The 17,742-nt window shown below is 43.7% G+C and overlaps 1 protein-coding gene across 2 annotated transcripts in view; it reads left to right on the top strand.

Annotated features, from left to right (window-relative positions):
- The first annotated feature begins 374 nt into the window (after positions 1-374).
- The window catches only part of FAM81B (family with sequence similarity 81 member B), a 51,564-nt gene continuing 34,196 nt past the window's right edge, over positions 375-17,742 (top strand). Inside the window, exons 1-2 of one of the 2 annotated variants that reach the window (XM_075593267.1) lie at positions 375-666; positions 7,766-7,840. In XM_075593267.1, coding sequence (XP_075449382.1) covers positions 7,797-7,840 — 44 coding nt within the window. In that variant the 5' untranslated portion in view covers positions 375-666; positions 7,766-7,796. The remainder of the gene's footprint in view (positions 667-7,765; positions 7,841-17,742) is intronic. The other variant, XM_075593274.1, reaches the window with a different exon arrangement.

Raw genomic sequence — 17,742 nt, forward strand, 5'->3', positions numbered from 1 at the left:
TACAGAAAATAATACACAGTGTGAGAGCAGCTACTACTGTAAGTGTACTAATAGTGACTCCTAATACCCTCACAAAGGTGCAAAAAAAACCAAGCAAGGAATACATTATTAACTAGCAGTAGCCAGCTATTGTATGGACAACTAAACAACTTTAGTCTTTATCCCAACAAGCATTCCTGTAGCCTAGTAACAGCTGTAAACAGAGGGAGCTTACTATGCAATGAAAGGTGTGGAAACAATACCAGCATCAATGTGTGAGCCTATGAATAACATGCAAAAAGTAAGCAAGTGGAGCAATATGCTCAGAAAGTAATCAGGCTCATGCTATCTGTATGAATTCATATTTCACAGCAGCAGCTTCTCATCCCAAGAGTTGATAGAAGCATGATCATGCCCGTGTTCCCATTGTCCATGCTTTTACACTTTATCCCTAGGCAACAATCTTTTGTGAATGGGTGGTTGTGAGAGAGCGATTACTCCTAGCTGGTAAATACTGTGAGTATGTTTGTGTTACTGTGTTTACTTGAGAACTGCAGTATGTCTCTAGGATATGTGATTGTGAAATGGTTAAGAACACCAGTGTGAGAGTCAGAACTGCAAGGAGCTGACAAGACTGGGTCACTGCAGGTTCTATGCAGGTTCTATGCAGGAAATATAAATTTGAAGGTAAGATATGTTTTTTCTTCACTGTAATAGTAGTAAAATATTGCAAATTAATATTTTGCCTATAGTAATGGGGGAAAAAACTACTTCTGTTACGCAGTCAAAAGGTAAGAGAAGATGACTCATTACTTTTCTAATAAAAAGGAAACCGTGAATGTTGCTTTTGGATAAAGGTGAGTGCTGTTATGATTTACAGTGTGATTCATTCCTATCTTTTCATGCTGCAGCATTCCTGAGATATGCCTGGTTTTTTTTTTTAGACTGATAAATAAGGCATTGCTGGCCTGTCTGCTAACAAAGAGGTTAAAGTTTACTGGGAGTTTAAAAAATGGCTACCAATTTGTTTTAATGAGAAGTAACCATTTTGCTGTCTACTGTCTCAATGCATTTTGCTTGAATTCTAGTATTAACCCATTGTGACCAAGCACTGCCATCTACAGCACTTACTCCCTCACTTGCTGTCTCTGTAAGTTTCCCATTAAACCTCTTACATTGTAAGCTCTTCGGGGCAGGGATTTCCTTTCCTATTGTCTGATTTTGCTGCACTTATTGCACTTATTGTATAATTATAATTCCACTTTTGGCGCTATATAAATAAAGACATACAATGGTAAAATATTAGGCTTGTCTCTCAGTATTTAACTGAGCATTTCTTGTGTATTTATCAAGAATATTTGCAAAGTGCTTGCAGGTTTCTAGGGCACTGATGAGTTTCAATCATTGTGCACAGTACTGTTTGCAATACCACTCTAAATAGTAACCTGTTTGAAGGGACTTATCTAAATGATGTTCACAAAAATGTTTGCAAATCAAGAAATGTAATACTTGTTTAGTATGAGAGAAATCAATACATCTCACTTACCTATTCATGTAATGGTCTTTTTGCCCTACGGAGCTTCACATTGAATGAGATAATGAAAGAAAGATATTCATAAAGTGTTTATTCTATGTGTATATATAGCAAAGAAACAGCAAAGAAACAGCACTCACATTTCATCAAAGCAAAAAGTGTATTGACAAAACACATAAGCACAAAGATAACCAACGTTTCGGTCCTCTAAGAATCTTCCTCAGGGTGGTGCTGAGGGTTACTGATGCCCAGAAGACCTATATACCCATAAACACCCTAATGCTAATGCTCGCTGTTAACACAGCTTTTAAACACAGCATGCGATTATATGCAAAGCCAGAGAAACCACTCACAGACATGTTTCGACTTTGATGGGTCCCATCGGTGTGAGGTTGGTTGTACTGGCTTTGCAATTTTCAAGGCTGTAGGATTTACCATACGTGTTAACAGCGAGCATTAGCTTATAAGGGTTCCATGTAAAAATGTTTTTCAGGTAAAAGGTGATACGGTGTGCTCATTTGCATGTCATTTCCCAAAATCCCTTGCTGTAGTGGAAACTCTGTATGCTAGGCGATAATGGTGAAAGGCAGGGCTGCAGACCTGTCTAAGACATGTGAATGTGCTCACAAGTGATCTTTTGATTTGCTATATACATATGGGAATTTTCTTAGTAGTTTTGTATTCTATATAAATACAGATGTAACCAAAGTTATTGCAACCCATGGTGTGCTCTCATTGGTGAAATAATGCAATAGCCCAGCCACTTCTCACGTGTGTCTGATTCAAAACATTATTCGCTTCTCCCACTGGCTGCCTTGTGTATGCCCCGTGCTGTGGGTCTCAATAAAATTGGCAACATCTGTAGTTTCTATGAATTGCTACTGTATGTAACTTAGCGCTGGTCATTACTACTTTGGAAGTGTGGAAGAGTTGTGTGCTTTGGTGGAAACATGGCGAGTTATTCATTAAACTGCATTAGTGCCCTGATCAGCACTATTGCAGTTTAATAAATAAACCCTATGGAGGAATGAGGGAAGTGAGATACAAATTTAGGAGAGGGCCCACTAACTTATAGAATATATTTCCAAATATACCGATACTGAACGTGGGGAGATTCCTGTGGTCACCCCTGAGATTAGTACCAAGGATAACAGGGGGGGAGGGGGAAGGGAAAGAGGAACCCTCACTGCTGCTGAATACCAATCGGAGAGAGGTGCTACGATCTGGGGAAAGTAAACTGTGTGAACTGAGAGAGAAAAGGACCCCAATTGAGAGCACTCAATATAAATCTCTAAGAAGAGACACTGAAAGGTAAGTGTTTAATCTCTAGATGTGTATGGTAGAATGTATAACTAGTTGTATTCAAATATTTTTATTTTGAGCTATGCTCCAATTAAAATAATGAGATTCACAAACAAAAACACACACCACTGAACAACGTAGTTCATGCGAATAGGAACTATAATATATGCTATTAAAAACTGATGCTAGCCAGTGCGCTGATGGCAGAGACAGGGGTATGTGGGACTGCCCTATCAATCTCATATATGGATCTCTGGTGAGCCTAGTATGTAGTTCACTCGAGATCTCTGCTTAGCACAACTAGGTAAAATAAGTGTACTAAATCTGTGCATATATTAGACCTATTGTGAAACCCTTAATTGGCTCACTAAAGGTCACTATAAGCAGTACTATGAGCCAGGTACCTTCCAAGGGTGAAATTTATATAAATGTCAGCAGGAAACTTTTTCCGGAGCGGGGGGCGTGGCCAAACGGGTCGGGTGGGCGTGGCCATGACGAGGGGGGGCGCGGCCATGACTTGTGTGTCCGTGTGCTGGAGTGGAATATATTAAACATTGACATATCTCCACAGATTGATCGAGTGCTGTAAAGTCCCGTCCGCCCCCCCCAACCCCCCTCCATTTCAAAAACAGACATTTGAAATAGTTTGCCCTGAAGCCGGGCCCCGTCCCCCATGCCCTGCATGTAAATGAGATGTTAGTGTGAGGACAGGAAGTAAATACATGTATCCCCTGTGAGCCTGCAGCAGGACTCTGCTACCAAGCACTGGCTGCTTCATTCCCAGAGATAATTGCCTCAGAGCTCTTCCACAACCCTCGTCCCCTCCCCTCCTCCTCCCCTCCTCATTGGCTGAACGCGTGCACCACATGACGCGTCAGCACTGCAATATACAAGGAGCTGGTAGCTCCAGCAGGCTGACACGTCACAGCACGTAGTCAGCTGTGCAGTGAGGAGGGACTGGGACCGGCTCGGGAGGATACCATGTGATGGTGGGGAACACGCACGCAGCCGCACACGCAGCCGGACGCAGCCGGACCCAAGCCTAATGGTCCAAATTCTGGGCAGGAAAAACTGCCATCATCCAGTCTAAATGAATATAATGCTCTGTGTAAAAGCAAATATTACAAAATAAAAGTTATAGTGGTCCCAAATAATTATGTGTAGTGGCTGCTCAGAGGGCAGCAAGAGCGGAATCATTTTTCATGTATCAAAAGTTTCTTTTTTTAGGGTGAGGTATCCCAATTAAGCGATTACTATACCAAGACAAATTTTCCTAGCTAATTCAAATCTGTTTTTCACCCCAAACCCTCCACGGTAACTACCCTGCTAAAAGTTTGCAATGAATTACAGTGTGGAATGGAACTGGGACAACCCACTGGTGCCATATTCCTAGATTTTGCAAAGGCTTTTGATACTGATCATGTTATCTTGCTAAATAAGCTCCAGTGCTCTGGAATAGGGAAGCATACTTTAAACTGGTGTAACCCTGCTTTCCCCCTTCCCCCAGACTCTACGGTGGTGTCTCGGGTGCATGAGGGCAGATTACATGCAGTGTGGTGCGTACCTGTGAGGAACAGGAGGGCCTGAGCTTCCCGCGATGTTGTGGGGGAGCCAGGACCGGGCTTCTGGGGTGGTAGCCTTCATGATCTCTTAGTGGTGCAGCGCCTCCATCTTCTATACTCCCAGGAATATGGGGCAGGACCGGTATAGAAGAACCCCTTGGGTCCCAGGGTAGTACTTTCCAAGTCACACACAGTCTTTGATAATAACGAATAGTCTCTTTTATTGACAGAGCAGCAATATCCCAACGATAGTGGCTTCCAGCAGCCGCAACAACAATAGCCAGGACGGGTTAGTACGCCGCTCGCCTTCCACCCAGATAATTCCTCCTCTCCTTCCCTCCAAGTCGCTCCTCCGGCAGGATGGTCTGGGCTAGGGCTTCAATACCCCGTGGCCCACCCCCCGAGGTTAGCCTCGCGGTGGGTCTTGGATTCTCCCCATCACCCCTGGCAGTGGGGTGAGGGCATTGGTCCACCAGTCTATAATTCTATCAGATCTACTAAAGGACGCTGAATCTTTCCGCTCCTCTCTCTCCTGCACTCTGCGCAGGGGAGACCGTAGTCTCCTCCAAATCCTCGGACCGATCCGCAGGATTCCTTGACTCATGGCATATTAACTGAACTGCATACTCCCGGCATAACTAACCGGCAACTCCAGACTGTCGATATCACTATCAACTCTAACTCTACTCACCGGAGTTGGCTGCTAAATATAGAGCTAGCCCCGCCCCTCGTGATGTCAGCAGAACCTCCCCTCTTGCTCACGCCTGCAGCAGAATCCAGGCCTGCGTCTACCACTCAGGATAGGGCTATGAAGGGGGAAAACCCATGATTACTGGTGCCTGATCTTAACAGGACTTACCACAGCAGAAGGAAGATAGGTATAGCCTGTGCTGTTTACAGGGGGCTACACTGGTTTCATGCCTACCTATCAGGTAGATCCCAACATGTGTCCATCTCAGGCTCTAACTCCAAACCCTTGGATATCCCCTGTGGTGTCCCACTAGGTTCTGTTCTGAGGCCCCTACTCTTCTCAGTGTTCATCAATGACCTTCCTACAGCTTGTAAGGGAGCTTCAATACACATGTATGCAGATGACACCATTTTATATGCACACAGCCCTAGCCTCTCCGACTTTGAACACATACTTCAATCTGACTTTTGGAGACTTGAAAATTGGATTTCCCAAAACAAACTGTTCTTAAACACTGACAAGACTGTAACAATGGTATTTGGGACCAAGGCTACATTTTTAAAGCTTCCAATGACTGAGCTCCAGATCAGAACCAATGATAATACCACCCTAACTCCTCTTACTCGTTTTAAATACCTGGGCATATGGTATAACTCCCATTTAACATTTGGGATGCACATTGATACCCTGACATCCAAAACCTATGCCAAACTAGGTGTACTTTACAGGAACAAATCCTTCCTAAGTCTGCTGGTCAGAAAGCACATCAGATGCTAATGCCAATTATCGACTATTGGGACATAGTATACAGCTCGGCACACCAAACCCACCTTAGCAAACTTGATACCCTTTACAATTCAATATGCCATTTTGTTCTCCAATGCAACTAGATTGGTCATCACGCGAGTCTAGGCGCAAAGTTAATCACTGTCTTGCCTTCAAATACTTTCTGGGCAAGCTACTCGTCTACCTGAACAAGCTCCTCACCCCTACCACATGCAGCACTTATCATCTGAGATCAGACTCCAAAAGACTGTTCATGGTCCCAAGGTTCAACAAAGTATCCGGATGCTCCTCCTTCTCTTACCGTGCACCCCAAAACTGGAACAATCTACCGGAGACTCTCACAGCCGCCACCAAAGTTCTTTCAAAACTAATGCGATCTCACATTTTAATCTGGTCTGTAACTGTTACATACGCCTATAATATATATTATCTCTATCTGTGCAATGTCTTGTATATAATGTATACCCTGTTCACTTATTTAACTATGTATTGTAACCATGTATTATTTGTCATCTTAACTCTATGCCCAGGACATACTTGAAAACGAGCGGTAACTCTCAATGTATTACTTCCTGGTAAAACATTTTTATAAATAAATAAATCTGAATTTCCTCTTTAAGTGGTGTTATAAACATACCCACACTGGGAAAGAGTTAATGATTAGGAGTTTTATTAATTGCTCAACCAGTTTTGTTATGTATATTATGTGCCTGTGTTCATTCTTTTATATTGGATGTACTACCCAAACATTAAAAGAAAAGATTAGTGCTCAGAAAACTATTACAAAAAATAATTACAAACAATTGCAAACTTGCATCATTCACTATAAAAGTGTTCTTCCCTACATTTGAACCATTCTTGTTAACATTCTTATATTGACAGGATTCAAACCACTTGAGCTTTGGAATTTTTTTCATTGTTAGAAACTTTTTATAGCAGTATTTACCAGTTTACACATCACCTTATATCGTGTTTTTCAACAAGGGATCCTATGAATCATTGGTTCCCCTAGGCATCCCAACAATTTTCAGGTCATTTAAAAATTGTACCAAATACAGAAGAATTTACAATGCATTTCATCTCAGACGCGCTATTAGAGAGGGTTGGGGTTCCTTACAATCCATCTGATCTCAGATGCACTATTAGAGAGGGTTGGGGGTTCATTACAATGCATCTGATCTCAGACATGGTATTTGACAGTGTTAGGTTTCTGCATAATTTCACAATATAATTATAGGGTTTCTTAATAAAAAAAAATTTTTTTTAAAAGATTGCCTTATATTAGCAGATAGAATCAGACAAAGTGGTTTCAGGATAATAGTCTGATAACATGGAAAGTACACTGCCGACACGCTTTATTGCGCATCGGCCAGATCCGCAAGCCGGGAGATTTCCCGGCTTGCTAGTGGCCGCCCCTCGGCGTGCCGCGCGTCATAGACGCGCGGTCACGCGTCATAGACGCGCGGTCACGCGTCTTCGGGAGCCTGCGCCCCCTGCACGCGCGTCCAGGGCTCCCCGAGGGAGCCCTGGTGTCCCGCGATCGCGGGACGGCGGCAGGGGGTTCCGGGGGACCCGGCGGACCCGGCAGCGGTAGGGAGAGCGCCCCGATCGGAGGGCGCTCTTCCGCTGCTTCGGCGCGCGCCCGTCACACTCGGGCGCGCGCCAGGCTACTGCTGCGGCCAAGAACGGGCAAATGCTCGAATAAACTTGGCCGCAGCAGTACATGTGTACTCGCAGCTTTTGTTTTGAAAGACAGTTTAATATACATCCCCAATTAACCCCTACTGCTAACCTAAGATTTGATTATTCATTGTTTTATTTCTAATGCAGAACTTCTTTGGTTGGACCTCCATAAACTGTTGCTTTTCAAACAATATGGAACATTTTATTTCCTTTTCTTCTTTCCTTCAGGTGATAAGGTCAAAGTAAACTGGCAGGTGTAATGTCAAGAGAAAATAATGTGCAGTTGCTCCCGTACTCAGATAGGTAAGTTTATGTGATATAATTGTAAAAGTAGTCCTTTATTGTGTCAAAATGTTTGGTGACGCTAATTGCATTAGGACTGTGACTACTGATATTACAACCTTGATCCCCCTCACACGCCCGGAACAGGAGAAATCCACTTCTTACATTCAGATTGCTGCTGAAGCTCTAGGAGAGAACATGCCACTAGTTCTCAGATAAGCATATTAGGCCTCGTCCCCAGTGCGCGGCGCGAACAAAGAGATGGCCCTCTATGGGGCCGGCCCCAGTCAGTGCGCCATCGCGCATGCACAAAGCGAGATGGCGCGACCACATTTTGGAAAGTCAAGAATTTTGGCCCGGCAGCCAAGTGATGGCCATGTCACGGCGGCGGTTCAGGTAATGAGGACGAACCGGCCGCATGATGTCATGGCTGCGCCCCCGCCACACCTCCCCGTCGAGAGTGACCTGAAGTCCTCAGATCGCTCGGGGGAAGGCCACAAACACTGTAAGGCGCTCCATTGCTCGCGCTCGCACTCACTGGGGCTGGAGCCTTAGGGTGTATGTACCTGCTGGTTCTGATTCAACTCTTGGAATGCCAGCAGTGGTGTATCCAAAAAGTTACTCATAGAGTGTAAACTAAATGTTATATTATTGTATTCATTGCAAAGGTGTCCCTATGCCTTTTACAAGACTAATTCAGGTCATCCACTCACCATAAGAGTAGTAGAAATTAGGGGGGTTATTAATTGACTTCAATGGGAGTTTCCGTGCAAAAGTACCCTTGGTCAACTCACCCTGCGTATTGCAATATCCTATTTAATACTCCCATCACCCCACATATCTAACTCTCATAGAGAGCTGGAACCAATTCTAAAGTGGCGCTTTCCCCCCCGACTTAATGGGTCAACATATTTGACGCATACCCCAGGCAATCTCTTTATAGATCTATATTCCATTACTGTATATGACACATACTACATACAATTTTTTCTGTAATACACTGTGAAATCCATTCATGTTTTCATAGGTACATGCGCGCTGACGTCTTTGCGTAAAAAAAAACACGATTTATTTTTCTGTCTGACACAAAAAAGACTAAAAAACCAGCGCAGTCAGGACAAGCCGTCAAGAAATGTAGCACAAGCCACACATTTTGTTATTACATAGACTTGCAACAATTTGCAAATGTAACTTTGCCTTAACTCTTCCAACTTGCTCTGCAATGCACATTCAATACCAAAAATTATGTAGCGCACTTTCCCCCACTCCCTGGGAGATTTGTGGCTACAGTGTGTGAATGTGGTGCAATAGGAGTACACGGAGCGCAAGAACTCCTCTCATAGGTGGAAATGTAGTTCACAGGAATCCGATTACAGTAGACAGCATATGGCAAAAGAAAAGAGAAAAATAATAGTGTAACACAGTTTAATAAACAAACACATCTAGCGCAGTGAGCTCCAGTCCACTCACATGCTCCACGATAAAAAACAGCAGTGTAACCACTCAGGGTTCAGGAACGACGCCACTTGCACAGCTTCACTCGACTCTTCGGGGTAGAGTCTCTCACTTCCACACCCGGGCAGCGTCTGACGTCACAGATCTTTTTCCAGCTGTCCTCCAATGGTAGGGGAGGTGACAGGCTTCGTGATCAACGTCGGCGGCAGCGCGAGAGCCTGCTAGGCTTACAGGATACTGAGTGTCCGCCGCGCCGACGTTGATCACGAAGCCTGTCACCTACATTTCCACCTATGAGAGGAGTTCTTGCGCTCCGTGTACTTCTCCTGTTGCCACTTTGAGGGATTGAGAAATTTCTCACACAGGTAGCATCTCCTCTTGGTGATATTAATTTCTTCATTTATCTATTGTTCATTGTTTTATATATTTTGGGTTTGCGCTTACTTTTCATGTACCGAATGTGGTGCAATACCTGCTGGTGCCCAGCAGATCTGAGCCTCCGCTACTGGGAACGTGGGGTGCACCTGAGTGATGCTCGGTAGCGCCTCCACCTGTACGGGATTCTATAGTGTAAATGACCCTGTTACAGGACACATATAAACAATACACAATGGTAAAGCAGAACAGTTTTACTAATGACATAAGAATGATCATAAACCACATACAATAGTGCCACAACCGTAACCCCTCATCGTGCCTCCCCAACATACTGTCCATACCCAGGTGGGGTTTACCCCAATATACTGAGGTGCTCCTGGCACCGAACCATCCCAGTGTCTCCCAAAGGGCCAACCCACCCAAATGTGTGAGAGAGCGCTGCCCCACTAAAGTGTTGAGTTGGTGCACTGCTGAGTTGGGTACCTGCCTGGTGCTCCCATACCCGGGCACGCAGATGGTAACGATGGAGGAGAACCGTGACGCCTCCGCCCCTACGTTGTGTGCTGTTAATTTCCCCACTCCATTGTGAGGAGATTTGGAGGTCACACTTACCTTTTCTTCACATATGTATAAGCGTTATTGCCCTATGTAGAATTTTTCTTCTTTTACATGGCGTACCCTACCGCTCCACTTACCTTTGGAGAATCACAAAGGAAATACCTGCCCTGGAGACCTGTGTAGGGAAATATATTGAGTCAAATCTGGATCAAAATTGATGCAAGTTGAATTTTCACTGTGCGTCTCGTTGCGTCAATGTATCAAGGTTTTTGTTGCAGGTTTTTGTGCCATGTAGATGATCTGGTGCTTTAGGAATGGTCATTAAGACAAGGATGTATGTACTATACGTATGTCTTTTTTTATCTAGCACCATTACTGTACATAGCGCATCACAGCAGTAATACACGTGACAATCTTATATATAATAAATAATACACATAACACATAAAAGGGAAGAAAAGTAACATTTAGGAAAAGGAGTCCTTGCTCCGAAGAGCTTACAATCTAATTTAATCTGCAATCTGAGATATGTCACTTGTTAAAATTTGTATTTATGTAAAAAAAAAAAACCTCTGTGTGAAATGGGCCAAACTTCTCTGGCTGACAATTTGTGGCACGTGTAGAACTTTCTTACAGTACATCTGACGCAAATGCAAGCGTAAAACTGAGCCATGCATGAAAACAAACGCCTGTGTTTCGCACTTTCTTTATGTTAACACTTTACATCGCCCCCTTCATATCAAAACGGTCTATCTACTAAATACTCCCGGCTGCAAAACTAGAGCAAAAATGCACCATATTTATAAAAGAAAAGGCGAAAGCAATTAGAGCTTTTCCTTTAATAAATCTGATTCTTTTGCGGTGATTTTGCCCTAGTTTTGTACCTGAGACTATAGTAAATATCTCTATTGCATTCTGACGGGACTAATTGTATGTTCTAGGGGCAATTCTTTTGTTATATTTTTGTTCGCATCGGGCCCTATAATGGATTCAGAGACTGAAATTGAGACGGACAGAGTCTACTACTATGACACATTTTGCATTTAATTGCTTTGATCTTACAGATAGACTTAAGAAAGCTAATTCAGTCTTTGATAAAGATCATGAGTTATTGTGTGAAGATTCTCAAGATCTCAAGAAATATTTTCTGCAATTAGAAAAATGAATCTCACATGATCGGAGGGTTTGGTGGGAAATTACCACACTTGAGAATTATCAGCTTACCAAGAGAATCCCAAGGGGGCTCAGAATGACGAAAACCCCTACTTTTGGCCTTGAAGACAATGAGTTTGAGAGACAGTGAAGACTCATATTAGATGACTGTTCTCTCAGACTCATTGATCTAATCACATCCCCTAGACAGAAAGAAAAGACTTTGGCCAAGAAGGAAGTGCTTAAATTACAAGTTAAGTTACAAGAATTTACACACATGAATGAATTTATTGAGTTTGATGAAAAATTAGCTGCTAATATTACCAAATTTGAAAAAAATATTATGCAAACGAAGCAGATTAAATACGATCGAGATAGATTTGATTACGAACGTAACCAAGTCTATATATGGCAAAAGACACAACCACTCAAAAAAAAACTCAGAAAAAAAACATTCTAGGGAAACTAAATCACAAGGGTCTAATAAACCCACTAAGTACATTAAAAAAAGCACAAAAAATGAGACAACAGGATAGGGACACTGCAGATGCAGAAACAACAGATAATGAATCTAATGCCCATGGGGTGTCCTTTTCGGAATATGATTCATTAGCTTTCTCTACTGAGGAAGGTTCTACTTTAGGACACTCATCTAATAACCCAAATCTCATTACGAAACGCAAAACTTCGTCAAAAAACGAAGTAAGAAGGGACACAAATCCAAAGCCAAATATTAGGGGGAAATCCGCCGAAAAAGAGGCGTCAATAAAAATTGAAGATACCAATGTTATCAATTTATCCCATCATGATTTAACATCATCTGAATTGCGAGTTTTGGACCTTGGTTTGACATTCGCCCCTGACAAAGACGTTCATCTTTTCACTACAACAGTAGATTTATTCAAATTTATTAGAAAACTTTCTCTGAAAAGGTTTTTTAAACTCAAACAGAAGAATAAAGAGAATCCTATACAGGGATCCTTATTCGAGAATAAATATGTCAATGAAATGGGGGTCCCAGTGTTTGATATACATAATCAACTAACATTCAGAGATCATTGTTTTTTTAATGATATGATGGAATTATTAGAAGAACAGAAGGAACCATTGGATCCAATTATGAATTTCCTAGGGCGTAAACCCTTGGGTTTACATAATAAATCTAAATTTTGTCCAGACAATACCAAAGGTACCGCAATAGATTTGTTTAGACAAGCTGTACAGAGAGATCTGTTCCTATTATCCAAGGGGATTCAGTTTGTAGGACAGCCTAGGGGTCATGATAATATGCAACCAGAACTGAGACATGCGATTTCTACCCTCAAAGACAATAGCAATATTGTAATTAAAAATGCAGATAAGGGGGGCGCTGTCGTTGTTCTGGATTATACATACTATCAAACAGAAGCATTGAGACAACTGAATGATCAACTCTCCTATAGTACACTGATTTCAGATCCTACTGATAGATTCCTTGAGGAACTACATGAATTACTGGAGACAGGAAAATAACTTTATGTCCGGTCTCAGAAAGAGTATGATTATTTACCCTGCTTGCACCCCATTATTCCAGTTTTTCATCACCTTAATAAAGTACACAAATCCCTCGATGCACCACCTGGTCATCCAATAGTTTCCAGTATAGGGGCACTGGGTGAACACTTATCGATTTATGTTGATTATTATTTACAATCTATTCTTCACACCCTACCCTCACATCAATTGGACAACTCACATCTTCTCACGTTATTTCACAATTATCAATGGTCCCCGGATTTCTTATGGGTAACTTTAGATGTATCTTCTTTATATTCAATTATTGCACATACACATGGTCTCCAAGCCACGAGATATTTTCTCGAATTGGATGCATCATTATCACCACTTCACATTGCTTTTTTATTAGATTGTATTCACTTTTTACTCACACACAATTATTTTTTATTTTCAGGGAGTTTCTATCTCCAGACACGTGGGACAGCGATGGGTACTTGTTTCGCACCTTCCTATGCAAATGTATTCATGGGTTGGTGGGAAGCATCCCACGTTTTTGGAGATAGAAACCCCTTTCGTCATCACATTCACTTTTACCGTCGTTATATTGACAATCTTTTGCTTATTTGGAATGGTTCTGTAGAAGAATTGAATTTGTTTATTCAATATATTAATTAAAATGCACTTAATTTGATCTATACGTCACACTACCATTCTAATTTTATTCACTTTCTAGATTTGAAACTTTATGTAGGTCTTGATCAGCGGGTACATACGGATATTTTCCGAAAAGAAAATTCAAGGAATACTTTATTGCATGCAAGCAGTGGACATAGTCGTAGTCTTTTCAAAGGTATTCCCTATGGGCAGTTTATATGCCTAAGACGAAATTGTTCAAATCTCGAGGACTATCACTTGAGATCTATTGAATTAACGGATCGCTTTCTATCCAGCGGCTATGATCATGAGATTTTATTAGAAGCACCTCTAAATGCTCTTCATCAAAACAGAGATGATCTCCTACATAGGTCTCTCGAACGAAGCGAACAAAGGAGAGCTAAAATTGATGTTCAGGTGTCTAATGTAGATCCTCCATAATTTATTACATACTTCAGTAAACAAGCTAGTTCAATCAGAAATATTGTAAACAAACATTGGTCAATTCTGACGATAGATCCTCTGCTTAGAGAAATCACCGCAGTTAGACCCAGGTTTGTTTTCAAAAAGTCACAAACTATGAGGAATATAATCTCCCCTAGTGTAATTAGGAAAGATAGAACTTTGATTAAAAAATAATTATTTCCTAAGCTAGTGGGTTGCTATGCCTGCGGGCGATGTAAAATCTGTAAATATATTTTGAAATCCAGAACTTTTACTAATATGGAATATACCAAGTCATACAATATTTCTGCGTTTATAAACTGTAAAACTGAATATGTAATCTATATGTTGATATGTGGTTGCAAGAAGAGGTATATTGGTCTTACATCACGTATGTTTAAATTGAGAATTCTCGAACACATGAGGCTCATTCTTAAACAGGATCCGATGCATCCAGTGTCTAAACATTTTAGTATATGCAAAAATGGGTCTCTGAATAATTTTAAGTGTATTGGTATCGAACATGTACAGATCCAATACAGAGGCCGAGATAGAGTCAATGCGCTTTACCGCAGAGAGGCCCATTGGATTTTCACACTGGATACACTAATCCTAAGGGGTTAAATACAGAATGGGACCTGAAGAACTTTCTCTGAGGACTTATTATGTTATCTTGTTCCTGTTAAACTCTAGGCTAGTTTTGTTCTCTTGAATCCTATAATATCTGATCCTCTATGGATATGGTATATTTTACTGATGTTTGTGTGTATATATATACACACACACACACACACACACACACACACACACACACATACAGTGTTCGACAATCCTATACATTTACTCGCCCGGGGCGTGTGGATTTAACCCCCGGGAGAGTAAATATTGGCCCAAGCAGCACAAGTGTTTTTTTTTAAATTTCCCCCGTTCGCGCTCAAATTTCCCCCGTTCGCGCCAATTATTTTTTTTAAATAAATAAATAAGTAATCTCCCTCCCTGATTGGAGGAAGAGGGCCGGCTGGCAGTTCTGGGTCAGCCCCTCCCCTGCACCCGATGCCAGCTTGCTGCCCGGGGTGGGATGTAAGCTGGGAGGGGGGGTCCCCGGATATAGGCTGGGAGGGGGGGGTCCCCGGATGTAGGCTGGGGGGGGGTCCCCGTGGCTGCTGCTGCCCAGGACTGGAAGACCAGGTAGGCGCTTCCCCTCCGTCCCACGCTCCTTTGGCACCCGCGCGGGCAGGGTAATAGGAGCGGGGAAGAAGGGAAGCAGTCTGGGCGTGAGGTAGAGGGAGGGGGGTGCGTGTGAGGGGGGTGCGTGTGAGGGGGGTGCGCGCGCACGCGCTGGAGGAGGAGGAGGGGGGGGGTTGGCAATGTTCCCGGCCACATTTCCCATCGGGGAGGTTGGTGTGGCCCGTGCGGCTGTTCCCAGCATGGCTGCCTGACCCCCCTCCTGGCTTCAGCCTGGGCGCACGCGCGGCTTGCCACGTTTCCCATCGGGGAGGCTGGTGGCCGTGCGCCTGTCCGGCTGTCCCCCCCGCTGGTCCCCTATCCTCCCGCTAGCCCCCCCATCCTCGCGCTGACCCCCCCCCATCCTCCCGCTAGCCCCCCGATCCTCCACCTGGCCCCCCCATCCTCCCGCTGGCCCCCCGATCCTCCCGCTAGCCCCCTGATCCTCCCCCTGGCCCCCCCATCCCCGCACTGACCCCCAATCCTCCCGCTGGCCCCCCCATCCTCCCGCTAGCCCCCCCGATCCTCCCGCAACTCCTGGCATGTGGAGCAGCATGTGGAGGACAAGCAGGCCCTGGAGGAACAGGTAGGCCCCCTCCCTTCCAATGAATGTCTGTGGGTGTGTGTGAGTGTGTGGGTGAGTGTCTGTGAGTATGGGTGTCTGTGAGTGTGTCTGAGTGTGGGTGGGTGTGAGTGTGTGTACTTGTGTGTGTATTTGTGTGTCTGTGAGTGTGGGTGTCTGTGAGTGTGGGTGGGTGTGAGTGTGTGAGTGTGTGTATTTGTGTGTCTGTGAGTGTGGGTGTCTGTGGGTGTGTGTGTGTGTGTTTGTGTGTTTGTGTCTGTGAGTGAGTGTGTGTCTGAGTGTCTGTGTGTGAGTGTATGTGTGTGTGTGTGTGTGTCTGTGAGTGTATGTGTATGTGTATGTGTCTGTGAGTGTATGTGTCTGTGAGTGTATGTGTCTGTGAGTGTATGTGTCTGTGAGTGTATGTGTCTGTGAGTGTATGTGTCTGTGAGTGTATGTGTCTATGAGTGTTTGAGTGTGTCTGTGAGTGTTTGCGTGTGTAACCCTCTCCCTGTGTCGCCCTCTCCCGGTGTCGCCCTCTCCCGGTGTCGCCCTCTCCCTGTGTCGCCCTCACCCTTTCCCTGTCACCCTCACCCTCTCGCCCTTTCCCTGTCACCCTATCTCTGCCGCCCTCTCTGTCTTTGTCTCTCTATCTCTCTGTGTGTCTCTCTATCTCTCTGTGTGTCTCTCTATCTCTCTGTGTGTCTCTCTTTCTCTGTGTGTCTCTCTTTCTCTGTGTGTCTCTCTTTCTCTGTGTGTCTCTCTCTCTTCTCTCTCTCTTCTCTCTCTCTTCTCTCTCTCTTCTCTCTCTCTTCTCTCTCTCTTCTCTCTCTCTTCTCTCTCTCTCTCTCTCTCTCTGTCTCTCTCCGTGTGTGTGTGTGTCTCTTTGTGTGTGTGTGTGTGTGTGTGTCTCTCTTTGTGTGTGTGTGTCTCTGTGTGTGTGTGTCTCTCTCTACCCCTCCCTCTCTACCCCTCCCTCTCTCCCCCTCCGTCTCTCTCCGTCTCTCTCCGTCTCTCTCCGTCTCTCTCCGTCTCTCTCCGTCTCTCTCTGTGTCTCTCTCTGTGTCTCTCTCTGTGTCTCTCTCTGTGTCTCTCTCTGTGTCTCTCTCTGTGTCTCTCTCTGTGTCTGTCTCTGTGTCTGTCTCTGTGTCTGTCTCTGTGTCTGTCTCTGTGTCTGTCTCTGTGTCTGTCTCTGTGTCTGTCTCTGTGTCTGTCTCTCTCTCTGTCTCTCTCTCTGTCTCTCTCTGTGTCTCTGTCTGTGTCTCTGTCTGTGTCTCTGTCTGTGTCTCTGTCTGTGTCTCTGTCTGTGTCTCTGTCTGTGTCTCTGTCTGTGTCTCTCTCTCTCTCACACTCTGGATCTCTTATTTACCCTATATATCTTAACAGCCCTATACTACGCCGCAATAACCTATACTGCTTTCTTCCAGATCTGACTCAAGCTTCACACGGAAGACATCGGAATCCCCCCTAACCCAGAAGACAGGTAGGGAACACCCCCCCTCCAATGTAAAACATTGCGGGAATGAGGTACCTGGACATTGAGGGTCTGCGGATCAGGTAAGATCCCAGGCGGGATTGCTGCTTTAGATATTGTGAAGCGGGGACATCCAGACACTGGTTAAGGGGTGTAGGAAACTAGTCATTCACACCTGGCTTTTATTTCTAGATCCAACATTTACACACACACACACACACGTAACAAGGACTAATTGTAGTATAATGTAATACAATAAATTCATTTATGTCAAAAACGAATTTTGTTCTGGCTAGGTATTTATTAAATGTATTTTATTTATATATTTTATTTTAAAGCGGGGTTGGGGGCGGGACTAGGTGGTGAGTAGATTTTTTGGTTGGGCGAGTAGATTTTTGGGTGATTTGTCGAACACTGTATGTATATATATATATATATATATATATATATATATATATATATATATTGTGACAGAAACCAGGGGATGGTAATAAATTCCATATATAGGGCTCCCAGGATACTGAA

This window comes from Ascaphus truei, chromosome 1 (assembly GCF_040206685.1).
Source record: "Ascaphus truei isolate aAscTru1 chromosome 1, aAscTru1.hap1, whole genome shotgun sequence".
Lineage (NCBI taxonomy): Eukaryota > Metazoa > Chordata > Amphibia > Anura > Ascaphidae > Ascaphus > Ascaphus truei.